The sequence below is a fragment of the Nasonia vitripennis genome, chromosome 5 (assembly GCF_009193385.2).
Source record: "Nasonia vitripennis strain AsymCx chromosome 5, Nvit_psr_1.1, whole genome shotgun sequence".
NCBI lineage: Eukaryota > Metazoa > Arthropoda > Insecta > Hymenoptera > Pteromalidae > Nasonia > Nasonia vitripennis.
Window position 1 is genome coordinate 18,752,629 of NC_045761.1, and position 16,595 is coordinate 18,769,223.

Below are 16,595 nucleotides of genomic sequence, written 5' to 3' on the forward strand. Positions count from 1 at the left end.
TCGGCTCGGCGGATAATGTAAAGCCGCGGTAGAAACAGTTCTATTAATTCGACGAAACGCGATATTGTTTACGCCGCGAGCGCGACGGTGGATTTGGAATATCGAAGTATGAATATTCGATCGGCTCCCTGGCGATTTTACGCGGGTTTGAATCGAGATTTGATTTACGCACGCCGCTTCCTGTACCTGTACTTTCGCGCTGTATAAAAAATAAGCCTGTATAAATCATAAAATAATCGCGGCTCGGGGCGCGACGTAAGCCGACAATGCACAAGATCGTGCGCGGCAGTAGTCTGGCTCCTTGCATTGTCGTCGACGTCGTCGTGCGCCTCGACACAATGTGTCGCGGCGGTGGCAGCGCGTTTCGAGTCAAATAGGACGAACAATAGCCGCGCGAATTCGACGAGTCTCGGGAGCGCGATATCGGCGCTCGATTGGCTGCCTCGAGTTACTGCTTGCGATATTGCGGATGTATGAGGCTTTTGAGAAAGCGCCGTAGGCCCTGACGACGACTCGATGGAATTAAAAGGACTAGCGCGTGGATTTTGTTTCGATTTTTCGCATAGTGTTGAAAATAAAATCAAGCAGGGTATAGCTTCTCACGGTGAATATATTTATTAATACAAAAAAGGAACAAGAAATTAATACAAGTATGACAGCGTCATACAGATGTCAGTATGACAGCGTCATTCAGATGTCAGTGAAGCGTTCGACTGGACAACTGCTCGCTTGCTCGATTCGGTTAGAACTAACTGCTATCCTCCGCTGAGGGTATTACAATATCTCGGTGACGCGGTCCTACGGCTGATCGCAAGAGGGACGCTGCCGATATCCAGGTACGCGACGACGCGGTCGAAGCGTGAGCGGACGGACCCGTCTTAATAGGCCCCGCCCGCCAACCTGGGTATCATAAAAAGGGCGCACTCAGCGAAGTGCGCGCTCCTTCTTAATCCCTAATTGCCGTGTTTGTCGCACGTATTTTTCGTAGGCAACAAACAAACCGCGTCTTCGAGAAGCTTATAATTATAAAACGAGCAGATGCGCTGCCGAGTTTGGCGACGGACTCGGCACGGCTCTGTTCTTGGGTTTTTCCAGCTACAATAAAACAAGAACTGAATAATATTTCAAAATACTAAAACTATCTTTTAACAAAAACTCCAACACATAGAAAATTGCAGACTGTATCGACGCGGCGCAGAGAGAATCGTAGGACAGTGTGAAATCGAATTCCACAGCGTGAGGACGCGGGCGAAATTCGAAAGAGAGACTCTACTCTCCCATGTGGATAACCTTTTCTCCATACATATAGAGCTCGATCCTTTGATTCGACGCTTCTGTACTCTGACATGCAAAATCGTCCTCTATACTCGTCGTCTATCGCTCCGGATCTCTCGCAGGTATTAAGAATAAAATTTTCGAATAGCGAAGGCTCGACTCGTCGTCCCTCAGCACGCAAAGAGGCACTTTGATGCAACCCCACGGGTACATTACTGCGATCGGAGGTCGCCGACGGTTTTATGAGCTCTTTTTATGTTCTTGCTATCTCTCTCTCTCTCTCTCTCTCTCTCTCTCTCTCTCTCTCTCTCTCTGTGCTACTATCTATACTGCCGGGGAGGCTTTGATAAATAATATCGGATGCTTGAAACGTCAGGAGCGTGGTTTTGATTATCATCTTTGTAGGCTGCTTTAGTTATTGATTTTTGTGCATACTGTATCAAAAGCCTTGTTTTCGGTGAATCGGTCGCGAGGATTGACGTGAAATGTTATCTTTTTGTTTTGGTATGTTATAGCAGTGATTTGAAAATGTTGGACATGTATTATTTAATGTGCTCATTGGACCATCGAAGGAGATCTTATCCAAATCCGACATCACGGACCTTTTCTCTAGTTCGAGGCAACTCATATAGATGGCGTGTAGGCACTTTTCGATTTTCCTCATCGGTATTTGCCATCCCAGTGCATATATAGCGCTACGTTCTAAGCTTAAATCGTCTTGGGCCGCTCACGTTACAACTGTGTTTGTATTTAATTCTAATAATTGCAGAGTTACATTTTGTTTCTACAGGAAATAAAGTGAGAATTTTGAAACGGTCAAATTCTTCAGACAGTTTTTCATTTTCAACCATAAAAATCGTCCGCTTAATCACTTCCTGGACTCATCGATTCATCATTATTCCAGCTCTGATATAGTCGTAAAACATAAATTTATCAATAAAGAAAAATCGCTGGTTACCAGTATCTCTGAAGCATCTCTCGCGCATTCAATCTCGCCCCGAGCGTATCCCTCAACATTTCGTAATTTTTATCGCGGCCGTATATAACCCGCAGAGCCGAATAGACCTCTTCGTCCTCCTCACCCTACGCGAGAAACAATAGAGCGGTGGAGGCGCAGCAGCTAGACGCTTTACGATTTCGTATTGCAGTCGGCTGGGAGTATAATTCTTGGCGGGAACTTTATAGGGCGCCCAGGCAGAGCCTCTCTCTCTCTCTCTCTCACTCTTACACAGCCGTTGAATAATTGAGCGACGCATTGCCGAGCCTATTTCTTGCAAATGTACGTGGCCGTAGCCGGGGAAATACAAACGGCCGGATTTCCTCTCTCTCTCTCTCTCTCTCTCTCTCTCTCTCAGAAGCCTGTGACTGTATGTATATATATATCAATCTCGACGGTCCACAAATTATACAGCCGAGCGCGCCGCGCATTTTTCCAGCTTCGAGAGAGAGAGAGAGAGAGAGAGAGAGAGATGGAAGGCAAAACTGGAACGCAGCCTCGTCAATGATGCACGACTCGGATCGGCCTTTTTTTAAACAATGACGCGTTGCGCTCCTCGTCTCGTTTTCGACGCGAGCTCGTTCGTGAAATCTTTATCGGGAAGGTAAGGGAGAGACAGAGAGAGAGGAAAGAATGAGTGGCATTAACTGCTGCGTCGAGTGCTTTCAGAAGCAGAATCTTTCAATGCGTATTAAACCACACGCACTTAGATACCTATAACATCACATTCGATATAGTAGTATGTGAACCACGAGATACACTGTAGTGAACGAAAAAAGTTTCGGTCTGTCTTTTCTCCTTTTTTTATTTTTGTGAAGAAACTTTACAAAACGTAACGAACGTATAACGGAACATAGCCAAAGTCACTAATACATCGCTTATTACTTTAGATTGCAAAGTGATTTCGCTATTCTCGATCTCATTGATTCGAACGATGATTAAAGGATGTCGGATATGGATCTATGAATAACGTTTCACACTTCTGCGATGATTTGCAGCGCTAGACCCGTGACTATTTCAACGAGTTCGTCATTTTGAAAATTCAGACTAGACGGATTCTGAAAATAACAATCGTCACTCCAACGACGACCGTAACGCATTCAAAATTCATCCATTCTAGTCTGCCTCAATAAATCGAACTGTCTCTGTTGCTCCATCTCAAAATCTCCGATAAATTTTCCAAGCGAGTAAAATAGTTGCAGACGAGACGGAGAAAGAGAGTGTGCAGTCCACGTAGGACGAAAATGCAAGCCAATCTCCGATAAAATCGCTCGAAAGCTCTCTAACTCTAAACGAAGAAGCACGATCGATCAGCCGTTACGCGTGAGAATCGCCTATTTAAACAATATCCCAGCGTATACTCGCCTCGTTCCCGCCCATGAAATATGCATCCCCAGTTCCGCGCGTACAATCATCCCGGGGAAAATGAACACAAGGATAGCTGGCAGCTCACACCGGCCGAGTAGGTGCTGCAGAAAAATATAGAGTACCTCTCATACATACGCGTTCCGTAAGGAAAGCCTTCTGGGAAGCAATAATTCTCGAATTATCATTGATTCGAGATTGCCTGGAACCGAAACGAGGGGGGCAGGAGTGAGAGAGAGGTATACACGGAAGAAGCCTCGCGGTATAGCGAAGATTCGTAAGGGCATCGTCTTCTACATATTTAATGAGGGTTGTTGGCGATAGCGAGCGCGCGAAAAAGTGCACGAGCGACGAAGTGATATCGAAGGTGCTTGCGAGGAGAAGGAAAGAAGGAGAGAGAGAGAGAGAGAGAGAGAGAGAGAGAGAGAGAGAGAGAGAGAGAGAGAAAGAGAGAGAGAGAGAGAGAGAGAGAGAAGAGGGAGGAAGAAAGTGCGGATATACAGGGGCGAAAGATGCTCTCGTGACTGAGGGAATTAAGGTCGCGATATTGCAGTCTGCGAGTTTTCTTTTCAGCCCTTTTATTGGGGAGAATATGCGCCCGGTGTAACGTTACGGAGTAGCCGGTGAAAGTCATCGCGATTGCTTCGTGGGCGATTGGCTTTTACTTTAATTAGCTGCGATGTTGTTTTGCTTTCCTGTACGAGTGTTGGAAAAATTGGTTCTTAAGATCTATCGCATCTATTAACCATAATGTTTATTTCACAGGGTATTTTAAACGAAATTCTATTTTTTTAAATTGAAGCGCGTTTATACATCAATTAAAAACATGGATCCATTGTTTTGCAGAGATAGTATGAAAAGGGTGGAAGCTGGCAACTACACACGAAACGCAGTGGTCGAGACTTGATCTCGCGTACGGTATCAGCAGCGACATCTTACGAAGGTAAGTAAAACCCATTGACTTACCGACGCTGCTCTCGCGGTCAATGCATCTGGATTTTCAAACTTTGGCAACATGATCTTATATCTTAACGATATTCTCTCTTTATTTAACTTATTTTGTTAGTCTGACCATTCTTAAAAAGCATGCCAAATTTTATTCCCAAAATCAACAAAAATAATATTGTTGGGGAAACGTCATTAATTTTAAGGCATTTTATTTTTGAGTAAGTGAGATTTGAATTGAACAAATTACCTAAATTAATGTTATTCTATGAGGAAAACAATTTCACATGACGGGAGATGAGTTACATTACGCTCATGTAATTGATCCAATTTTTCCTCTTTATAATCGTTAAACGCAGCAACCTACCTCCAGTTCATAATAAAGCCTGGAGGTCGAGTCTCTGTTACTTACATCGTCTTGCAGGCTCTCAGGGATCTCCAACCGTCTCTGGTCATACTCTTTGATAACTCCACAAGTTTTAACAGCTTGACTTTACGGTCCGGCACAGCAGTATCCGCTGGGTTACAGTGGCCCAAGGCGACAGCCTGAAGCCCTTCGTTGTTATTACACTTTGGATAAAGCGTTCTTCTTTACTTTTGAATATCTTTTTTACTACGAAGAATAGAGAGGCAAAATTAATTTTAATTCGGTTAAAGGTAATTTTTAATTCGATTTTTATTAGCGCCATGTAAATTAGAAGAAAGCGATTTCCAAATTGTACTCTATTAACGATTGAATTGACTCGTTTGCTTTTCCGTATATTTTTACCGAACAAATGTTTCTCCCGGATTATCTTGTACCTAAAATGAAACATCCACGCCGATACGACTTCCTTTGGGCCAGCTTTTACGACGTCTTGAGCCTTTTCCTGGGCAATGTTTTTACGTCGCGATTGAATAATTGATCTTAACGTGGTTACCGCTGTTTTTATAACTGTTTTACTGTTCCTACGGTGTCGAAGCGACGCTCGCAAAGCTCCTTTCTGGTTTTTATAATTCAAGGGTTCGTGCACGCTGCTGGTTTTTAAACTTTGCGGGATCCCTTGACGCAAAAGTGTACTGCCGACGAGTATGAAAAGTTGAAGTTTCTTGGGCTATAGTAGTTCGATGATACTGTCATGGATTTTTTTAACGTCATTAAACAAGCCTTTTGAATGAAGTATTATATCGGTAATTAACATCGCTTAGAGTCACTAGTAAAATAATTTGATCACAGGATTGCATCAATTATTGATAAGGAAAGGCTGATTCTTTAATGATCTTCATGACGAGATTGAGTAGTCGTTGTAATATATTGAAATGTGTTATAAATAATTTTACTATTGCATTTCGTACGAATATAAATAATTTTAAAAACTGAAATTTAACAATCAAGGCCAGGTGATGTTGATGAAGAATAAAAGGCAGCTTTCAGTTCGTAAAAGTTTATTGGTATTCGGTATATCTTAAGCATTTCTCAAATCCTTATCTTCACAAAATAAGAGAATCTTAGGAAATTTCAGCCTTACAATAATGTATAACAATAATAGTAACAATATATGTTGATCAACACATCCATTTATTTCTTATACATATGGATAAAAACATATTTTATCATCATCTAGTCGCTGAGAGTACACGTGAGCAGAGAAAAAGAAAATTTTCAATGTATATTAAATAAAGATACAGATGCTACATTGAAAGTGTCTGACATTTCTCAATTTAAGTATATACCAAACGTAATGAAAATTTGGTCCAACGCATGATCCGAATATTTCGAAAACGCAGCTATTAAATATTTAAGACCAATATAATACGTCAACAATCTTCCGGACGATCATATCGCAGATCGGGTCTATACGAAGGTGTACGAGTTCTACCACATGAGGTGTGCGTCGAGTGTCGTTGGTGCGCAAGTAATTTTGAATCACTCTTAGGAAACGTTACTATTGATTGTAGGTGTTTGGTATATCTCTCAGAGTTTAAGGGACGTGCGAACGTCTGCGGGCAGTTCGTTGCTTGTCGAAGCGCATCTCCATCTCTTCGAGGACCCTCGGCGTGTAACGTACGACCAGTTTAACCGAGTTCTGGGCTTGCTTAAGCAGTTCTACGGCTTTTTCGTGATTCTCACCCTCGACGCACTGCGAACCATAGAATTAATTAGCTTAATGTATAAAATTGTCCATTACAGTACATCGGAAACTCACCACTCCGTTGACCGACAACAGCTGATCACCGCGTTTCAGGCCACCGTGTCTGTCGGCCACACCGCCCGGTATGATCCTCGATATGTAAATTGGCGAGTTCTGCTCTCTGCCACCCATTACGTTGAAGCCCAGGCCTTCCTCGGTCTTGGGCAGCTCGACGACTCGAGGATGCGCGTGACCCTCGCTCGCGGCGAAAGCGGCCACCGTCGCCTTGGCCGTTGCCGACGCCCTCACGTCCTGAGATCCCTGTGAACGTGCAGATGAAAGGCAAGTTTGAAAATCGATTTCTCGCGGCTCGGGAGATGAATGCGGCCTGATTACAGGGTGTAGTCTAGCGTTTTATCGCATTAGTTCGAGGTTGCTTAGACCAGTGTTGTATGTCTCTAGCCTTGTTGTGTGGGGCATGAACTAGTTTTAATTGAGTTTCGTTGCAGCGAATTAGTTGAGATTCGCGGTTAATGGATTATTGTTTCGAATGTGGCAGAATTTAGTAAAAGTATAAAAGTGTGCTGGTGTGCAAACCTGAACGTCGACGGTGTCGTAAATGTGTTCGTAAACTTCGCGAATAGCGTTTAAAAAGTCGCTCTGTAAAACTTTCTGTAGCGCAGCCAACTTCGTGGCCGGGATCTCTCCACCTGCAAAAACGACTGTAATTATTGAGTGATTTTCCTGACTGACAGGCTGATTTAAACGATCATGAGAGTACATACTTTTCTGCAGCTTGTCCAACAGTTCGATGGACCGCTTGACGTCTGTAATCAAAGTCGAAAATATCACGGATTGAAATGTCAGGTTTTTCCGTTATTCTTAATCATCGCTGACGACTTTAGCGACTTTAAACGAGTGTTTTTTACTTTGCTTTGTTAAAATTGGATAGGTTATTTTGAAGGAAATACTTCCAACGGAGATATACATATACTAGGTCTAATTATAGATTACCTCTGTCAAGAGTGAGGGATTCCTCCACGATTGCCATGGTTATGGAAATTCGATGTTTTTTCACTCTCGGATCTAGTAATATGCCAGAAAACGATGAAAATTAGTATTTAGTTTGTAACTTCATTCAATAAAAGCATACAATTCATATTGCAACAGTCTTGGCTGATTGTTTATAAACATATTTGGGGAGGCCCATTCGACACTACTCTTGTTAAGCTTTATCTGTAGCTATTGATAAAACAAAAAAACTGATTTGTGAAACTTATATAAGCATTAATTTATTGTCCAAGTAGTGACTACCCAATGAGTGTAACTCTAATTCAATTCTGCAAAAATATGGAATTCCAGAAAATAATTCCTACGAATCCCCCAACCGACAATAAGCGCACATCGCGAGCTATTCTCACAGGTTCTATTATTACTTTCCAAAAAAAGCATATACCCCACTCAGCCACGCGAGACGACAAATCCAAGTACTCACCCAAGAATACAGCTCGATCGGCCGCAAAAACTCAAAGAAACATGTCCAGAGAAGGTTGAAGACTGAAGCAGAAGAAAAAACGACCGCAGCGTCGAAAAGCCAGACGAAGCGTGTCGTACGCCCACTGAAGACGTCGCTGCTGCTGCAGCTATTCTCGATGCGCGCTGACACGCGAAGGTTCGCCGTGTTTTCGACCCCCTCGGCGCATGACGTCAGCTACGCGCGACGATTTTACCCTCCGCCGGTCTTTTATCGTCGGGCGATATCCGAGCGAAGGGACTTATCCGATAAGGGTTCGCTTTGTACTTACCTTCGAAATTCGGTAATTTGAAAAAAAGGAATATACTTGCGGGACTATATAAAGCTGTAATCGTCAAAGAAAAGCAATAAGAAGTAAAGAAAAAGTCACTTCATAGTGTATTTATGTATTTCTTTAATAAAGCAGTATTTAATAAAGTAGTCCGATTGAAAGTTGTCTCACGCTCGGTATATAAATATTCTTATAGAAATATTCAAAGATATGAATTCAAATAGCGAAAAGCTAAGGAATTTGAGCGCAATGTATATGCATATTCATATAATATAGAAGAGTAACAGCTGTACAAGAGAAACGTGCACACGTGTGTCGGTGTATAAATAACAAAGCCTTTTTTAAATTGTTCTTTTTTTCTTTCTTTTTGCGATTTCAGATACAATAATTTAGTTTGTTATTATCGTCAGCTCTTTTCTCTCTTCATGAGTACGATATTCCGTTACATAATGAAGTAATAATATCATTGAAATACGAAGTACGAAATCTATGCTAGATATTCGCTACACCTTTCTCTCTCTCTCTCGCTCTCCTTCTCATCACACATACACAACCGTTGGTATACACTACACCGCAGATAGGTAAATGTTTTATTTTTTCGTCTTTGGTACTTTTTTGCCAGCAAAATCTCTGTTGTCTATCATATACCTCGATCATTGCACACAGATTCGTTTTAAACATCGCACGCTATATAGTTGAATTTTCGCATATGACTCAAAATTGCTTCATTATAATGGAAAAAATTTCGCGCTTTTTAAACGCCACACCGCAAGCATCGACGCAGGAAGACTATGGTTTCATATGCGATTTACTCTCTTTCTCTCTCTCTCTCTCTCTCTCTCTCTCTCTCTCTCTCTCTCTCTCTCTCTCTCTCTTACTTTCTCGCTTCAATTCTTATACGCTTTATTTTTTAAGACATGACAGAGACATTTACGCGAATGTAATCAATATATACGTTATATTTTTTCTTTACTTGACGTGTTACTTTTTACCTTCACGTGATTTTATTTTTCTTGTTCCTTATAATCAAAAACAGTGAGTAGAGACAATGTGGAATCGGACAATGCGCGCGATTGGCTGCTCTGAAAATTCATCGTTTTCGGGAGAATCGCTCGCGTCGATCGATGCCAGTTTTTATAAGACGCCACACACACACAATGCAAAGAATGTAAAGTTTCTCTTTATTTATTTATTTTGTATACAAACTCGAGATTATAGATTATATCGTTTAGTTCTCCTCTTACATCCGCGTCTCCAGACGTACGAAAAATCTTGACCCTTTGCACGGCGCTTGATTCGAGTTGGCGAAGAGGCAAGACCTTCTTTATGGGCTGCCACGATCAAAACTTGCTATTATACTCACAAAATATATGACACCATCGTTTGTTTAATCTAGTTATGCCTATGTTTTTTTTTTCTTTTTTTCATTCATGACTTTATTATATCCTATCTATACCGAGAGATTTTCTAAATCATGTGTGTTTGTTTTTTTGTTGTCTTTTATATTCGGCCTACTATATAGGGTGCGCCATGACCCACGAAGAAAAGTTATACAGTAGTACGTATGTTTTTCCATTCTTATCGTAGCTTTTCAGTATATTTATTTATTTATTGGTTTACATCAGTCGAGTGATCTTATATCCCTTAAGTTTTTTTTATCCTTATACGTTAAACCTTATAGTTTAATAACGTTTAATCATTAATCCCATTGTTCGTATGTACACTCAGAATCTCAAGTCTGCACGTTGGCATTGTTCCTTTTTTATTTATTTATTTTTTGTTCGACATCATTCGCGCGTATGGATGCACCACATCAGCTTCTGTCTATTCACGTGCAGCGTATGTAAAAATTCACGTATCGAGCTTTCATCTTATTATTATTTATCTTGCGTTCACGATAGTAAATCATAATTAGCGACAATTGTTTAACGATATCGGTGCAGAGATATAGAGCTTATACAAAGATCGAAAAGGCTGAAGCTGCTGTTTTTACTTGACACGGAACTTCGTAAGTGCAGTACAATAATTGTAGGCGAATAAATATGTACTTAGTGATCGCGCTGAACTTTTCTTGCTTGTTAAAAAACGTTTAATCGAAGCACTGATGCGAACGAGTTACTTGTGCGCGTCCGATCAGTCCTCAAGCGAGAGTTGCATTAAAATGATTACTTTTTTGTCCGTTTATATTATATTCATTACTCAATGCTTGTTTCTTCATCTTTATTACGAAAAATTCGCGTATGCAAAAGGCATTCTTACAAACAGACTATTCTTCACACTTAGAGATAAAAGGGCCATTTTTGTTTGATAAAGTGTATACGTGTGTAGACAGTTATTAAGTGGAGATAAATTATCCTTTAGAAAGAGAGTTTCGTATAGAATAGAATTTGATGTCGCGAGTGACGTGCATATTTTGCGATTTTTTATAAGAAACAGCGAAACTAATGTCGTATTTTTACCATAGCATTCCACATTATAAACGTATGTCTTTAGATTTTAAGTAAGTAGCGTTGTTCTAGATACACTATATGCAAGATACTTTTAATACGATGTTGCACATTATCGTCTTTAGCGTGAAGATATTTATTTATTTTTTTTATAAGACTAATTAAACACACGGGATTGTCATCGACTCGCCAGATTCAGCAACTTTACGATTTTTTTTCTTCGTTTAATGTTTGAAAAATTCAAAATTGTTACAAACGATTCGCGATTGACTGTATTCTAAATGTCACTCTTTTTTGTTGAACAAAACTGTAATACTTTCAACTGTTTTTAAGCTCCGTTCGGTTTGTTTATTTTACTCTTTTTTTTTGCTCTGCCTTCGTGACTCTACTGTACCGTTGATCATATTAGTGAGACTTAAAATTCATATTTATCGAGTTAATTCATTGATTATACAAACTAAATAATCAAATCAACAATGAATGCTTTAAATTTCTTTGACTCTAACAACGGCAGGCACGAAATCTTTAAACTAATTTCCAGTCGACGATTACGTATTATAAGATAAAATAACGATTCATAAAGTTGTTCGCTCCTAATTCAAATTCGCGATTACTCGTTTACTTTTTTTTTCTTTACCGATATTATTATCAACGAACGTTATTCCTCCATTGCAATTGTAACAACGTGTGCGTTACGCTACTCAAACTATAAGAGCTTGTTTTTACTGACGTCTATGATTATCTAAATTTTTTTTATTGGTTAAGGAATTTTCTTCACGTTTTCAGAAAAAATCATGTACCTTGACAAATGCAGTCCTCGTTCTTTTTTTTCATCTAATCACGACATAGTCGAACGAACATATACATAAGGTATACTATATATATACTTCGAGTATGTCCGAGGAAATGTATTAATTTTTATCACGATACAGGATCATATCAAGAATATTTTCTAATAACAATATTAAAAAACTTTATACGAGAAAATAGAGAGCGTCATCGATCGAGCAAGCAATTATATGTCAAAAATGGAATGGTTGTTGCTTATTTTAATTTTTTTGTTTGTTTGTCATTTATCGAAGTAGTTATGATGTAGTACACCAAGAAAGACTTTTTCAGTGACATATTTTGCACACGTTTCACAATGATAACATTTATATAAAATGCCGATGACGCTTATACGTTAAATGTATTATGTTATATTAAGTGTTTCTGTTTATTTAATGATCAACAACATTCATCGTTAAGTTACATAATAAATCTTTTTCTCCATAAATTATAGAAAACGCGACGCGCGTCTCTGTGTCGCGCTTTTCTCTTCTTTTCTCGAATAACAAAAGCCATTAACGCTATATCGTTTACAGCATATAATATAACACGAGGTATCTCTTTGTCTCTTCTTTTTTCCTCTATTATAAGGTACCAAATAACCTTGTTTCATCATTAGCACTATTATATTTTTATTCTCGTGTTCGAGACTAATAGTATTATCATAGAAAAAAGACGAACGAATTTGCGATAATCATTTACATAATAAGTTCAACGAATGCGATTGTAATAAGGCGCGGCATCGATATATTTATATTCAAGTTCAGATAACACATAAGCACCAGAATGTGACTAAGAAAGTGACTCAAGAACTATACTTATAGAAATGATCTCTTTTATACGACGTCGCAAGTGTTTTTTTTTTAATATTTGTGCCGTCATTGACATAATTATTTTTTTTCAATCCTCCGCACTCGAGTATGTGTTTTTCTATCAATTCAATTCACTTTACACAACTCATAACGGATGAAACTCGAAATCATGATCGCTATTAGTAAACTAAAAGCAACAACAAGAGAAAGGGTATGATACAGAGTTTGTACAATCGTCGTTTAATGTAATAGCAATATACACAATATATCGACATTTAAAAGTGTTTTGTTTATTTTAATTGTTTTTTTTTATTTCAAACGCAACTAATTGTATCTCAAGAAAAGAGAAGGTGAACCGAAGCAGCCGGTCACTTCCGTATTCTCAAACATGTACCTAGGAACTTTGGAGGATAATTCGAAAGATCAGCCGCCTTAGTTACGATAACGCAGCCGATCTTTGCGAAGTTCCCGTATATTTAGTGCATCGCCAGTGCAGATATACATACTCGCCAAGTAGCTCCACAGACAAGTTTTGGTGTTATCATTCGTCACACATTCGCTTCGCGATCTACAACCGATTTCTCTCTCGATTCGCGGAATTAACAGGGAGAAGAGTCTGTGGACGTACTTTTACAAAAAGAAAAGGAAGTAAACGCAATGAATACGAAGTCACTCGTACCACTTCGAGACAACGATGTTACCATAAGCGTATGCGAAAAATGTCCCGAGTACACATCCGATTTACGTCGACTCGACGCAGTACAAATGAGTGCCGTTGAGATAAGCGAAGAGGGCAAAAATGAGCTTTTTCTTTGTGCCAACTCTGTACGATACGTGTGTACAGAATGTTCGAAAGAAGAGGAAAAAAATTCAAATTTAAACGTGTGTCGTATACGTATTTACAGTGTGGTTTTCGTCGCTCCCGCGATTTCACATATATAATATATTCATTACACGATATAACAATGATAATCGGAAAAAAGTAGATGTATCCAACATGCTAGAGGGTATCATCATCATCATCTATAAATGCACCTAAATGTTACGATTTCGAACTTTGGGTCCTCGTCCCCCCTTCATCGTCATCATCATCACCATCATCATCGCCTCTCTATATAATTCGTTAGAGACTAATCAGTTCACTGTGTGTCTCCGTGTTTTGTATATTATATATATATATATATCTCGTGTCTTTAATCTTATTATCGTTAAAATTACAATTTACGTCGTACAGATCTAGAACTTATTTAAGGCGCTGCGGCCGCGCATGCACACACATCCATATACATAATTGTCATCATCATATATTTGTATATATAACCACCATATTATATATTATCCGCCGAGTGTGTGAGTGTGTAGAAAAAACTTTGTAAACGTTACTTTCGATCGCCGGAAAAGAACAACCGATCGTCCCGCTGTATAAACTATAGACTTTATATCGTGCGGTAGAAGCTCGACCTTTGGTTTGTTTTTTTCGCAGACTGTACACTTTTGGAAAGAACGGCGTGGCACTGTTATAATTACAAAGGGAAGCCCGGCTCTTAGACGGCTCTGTCCTCGCGGTATTACATTGGTAAGTAAGTGTACGCAGCGTCGTCGATTCTCCGGTCAAGCCTCGAGCCTTAATCTTCGCCTCTCACGGCTCCAAAGCTCGAGCCTCGATGCACAGAAGCTCTCGACGACGCTGGGCATTACAGAATATCGCAGGAGATGTGTTTAGATGTCGTGATGACAAGTGCGTTTGGAGAAACGCGTCGTCACACGGCATCTCGGCTTCGTCTTTGCCACAAAGTACGTCCCTGACCGCCCTGCTGCCGCCCTCAGGTTTCCTTCTCAGGCTCGTTTCGCGCTCCACGTCATCGGCAGAGAAGTTATAACAAGAAACGGAAGCGTGATCGGCGAATTTGGACGGTCTTCCCAACGACAAGACGAGGAAGATCGAGAAAGAAAGAGCCAATGGCGTAGATGGATAACGAGGGATGACGAGAGTGCTCTGCCTGGTGGAGCAGGAAATCGCGCGGAGCCTTAGAAAAGCAAAAAGGAAACCCGTGTGCGGCGAGCGTCCCCCTTGGCCCGTCGGGCCATCCCGAACTGTCAGACGGACGGATCGCTGCCAGGGGCGGAGCCCACCTTGCTGCCGTCGCCACCTGCGCCGCTGCCGTCGCCATCGGCACCCGAGCCGTCTCCGCCCCGGTACGGCGAGCCGCCGGCCCCGCGCGCCGACAGACCTCGGAAATCCAGGTTGTACTGGAAAAATAAGCCACAGACATGGTTTCACATTAGTACACGAGCCAGGAATATTTTCGTTTATTGGGGAGATTCGTTTGTGTGTTCTGTGTAATACGGGTGTGTATTATGTTATTCCATCGTGGACAGCGAGCTGCTCATAGTGGCTCTTTGGTGCTCGTCCACGTGGTTGCAGGTGCGTTGTTGTGTTGTTGGACTTCCCTCGATTCTTAGATGATCGACATCCAAGGATCGACGTGAGCGAGGGAGGCTAATATTTGTTCATTGTCTGGGGGCGAAATGACTGACACAGGCGCTACTTAGTAAGCTGGTTTGTTACACTGCATCAAGTTTATCGAATGATAATTTTTTTTTCTTTTAATATCTGTATCTTATTAAGTGGTTGAAGAAAATCGAGAACAGAAATTGAAAATCAAATGAGCATATAAAAATCCAAGTTATGAAAACAAAACTTCAAATCAAAAGTTGACGGTTCAGTCAATCGTTGCTTGATCCTTACCCAGAACTTTTTAATCCACGCATGTATTTCTCGAGAATATCAATTTCGTTAAAGTTTGCAAAATTTTCGTTAATATTATCGAGAACAAACCTTTTAAAAGAGATAACGCTGAGAATGCAGTCGCTGAAATGTTAATCAATATACTTGTGTTATACAAAAAAAAAGATAATTAGCACTATTTACAAACAAATTAATACACGCACAATCCATTAGTCGAAGCAAAAAATCTTAGCATCATACACACACAGATATAGAGACGCGCAGTCCAGGTGCACCGAAAAACTGTGCGAAAAATCGAGCTGAAACTACTAAGTGGTTACCTAGTGGTCCTCTATCCCAAAAGAAGCAGCCGTGTGGCGGGGGATATCTATGTACATCGTAACGGGAACGTCAAAAAATTCTTGTTCCTGTGAGCGTGGATGGACAACCGAAAATGCGATATCCGCGACAAAAAAGGGAAAAAACGAGGACGATTAGTGGGTTCGAGAAGCCACAACATACAAGAGGAGGTGTTACACGCAGCTAAACAAAAAACGGGGAGGAAAAACGCAACTGATGGGCCAAGCTGATGGAAAGAGACAAGTGAGCAGTCGAACCTGTGAAAAGTAATGAACAGAAGAAGAAGAACAGAAGAAGAAGAAGAAGTAGGAGTAGTAACAGAAGAAGAGATGGAAGAAGTGCGTGCGGCGCTTGTGATACTGGTGCGATGTAGTAGTGGTGGTGGTGGTGACACAGTTCGCGGCCAAGTGTCATCTCGGCAGACTCGAGTGCCTCAGCTGATGATGGAACTGCCCCTGCTGCTGCTGTTCCTGCTGCTGCTCTTGATCACGAGGGTCTTGGTAGTACTGCTGCATTTGCAGGTACCTCTCATCGCTCATGGCATAGTCTCTCGCCGCTAGAAACAGTCGCGGGGAGGTATGGCGAACGAATGGCAGGGTGTTGTAGTACAATTGTTGGATCACGCCTGTGGGGGATTTGTTCGTTTGCACGAGTCTGAGCTGATTCATGAGTTCGGCGATCAAGGGATGAGGTGGTGGCAAAGGTGCAGGATCTATCGGTGGCTTGACAATCGTGTACAATTGCTCGCGAGTCAGAGGTGTGGGTTGCACGTACGGTCTCGTGCTGGGCAACATGGTAGGACTGATCGGGTATAGGCAGTCCTCTTCGCTCTGGCCCGGCGCCGACGTCGGACTGGCCTCCACGTACTGCGGCATGCTGACATTGTGCTAGTGCGTAAATATATGTAATAATAACAAGAACC

General features: G+C 41.0%; 2 protein-coding genes across 7 annotated transcripts in view; both read right to left on the reverse strand.

Moving 5' to 3' along the window:
* Positions 1–5,990: 5,990 nt before the first annotated feature.
* LOC100122378 (protein lin-7 homolog C) lies at positions 5,991–8,354 on the reverse strand. 2 transcript variants are annotated; one of them, XM_001605935.6, is made up of 6 exons: positions 8,189–8,354; positions 7,708–7,779; positions 7,479–7,520; positions 7,291–7,403; positions 6,769–7,014; positions 5,991–6,702 (listed from the first exon to the last, which is right to left on the reverse strand). In XM_001605935.6, exons 2-6 carry the CDS (start codon positions 7,742–7,744, stop codon positions 6,544–6,546), a joined length of 597 nt encoding a protein of 198 aa, XP_001605985.1. In that variant the 5' UTR covers positions 7,745–7,779; positions 8,189–8,354; the 3' UTR covers positions 5,991–6,543. The 2 variants fall into 2 exon arrangements, with proteins under 2 accessions (XP_001605985.1, XP_008204059.1); XM_008205837.4 differs by having other exon boundaries at positions 7,291–7,415; positions 8,189–8,349.
* Positions 8,355–9,656: 1,302 nt separating this feature from the next.
* The window catches only part of LOC100122393 (alpha-catulin), a 105,547-nt gene continuing 98,608 nt past the window's right edge, over positions 9,657–16,595 (reverse strand). For 3 of the 5 annotated variants that reach the window (XM_008205829.3, XM_016986273.2, XM_031932773.1), the window contains exon 11: positions 14,903–16,560. In XM_008205829.3, coding sequence (XP_008204051.1) covers positions 16,084–16,560 — 477 coding nt within the window. In that variant the 3' untranslated portion in view covers positions 14,903–16,083. Of the gene's footprint in view, positions 14,836–14,902; positions 16,561–16,595 lie in introns of those variants that run through there. The other 2 variants (XR_004228030.1, XM_016986274.3) reach the window with 2 other exon arrangements.

Coding starts and splice junctions, on each gene's coding strand:
- LOC100122378 (XM_008205837.4), bottom strand. CDS start 7,744: ATGGCAATCGTGGAGGAATCCCTCACTCTTGACAGAG. Junction 7,521..7,707: donor ATCCCTCACTCTTGACAGAG/GTAATCTATAAT, acceptor CTTTGATTACAG/ACGTCAAGCGGTCCATCGAA. Junction 7,015..7,290: donor ACGACACCGTCGACGTTCAG/GTTTGCACACCA, acceptor GCACGTTCACAG/GGATCTCAGGACGTGAGGGC.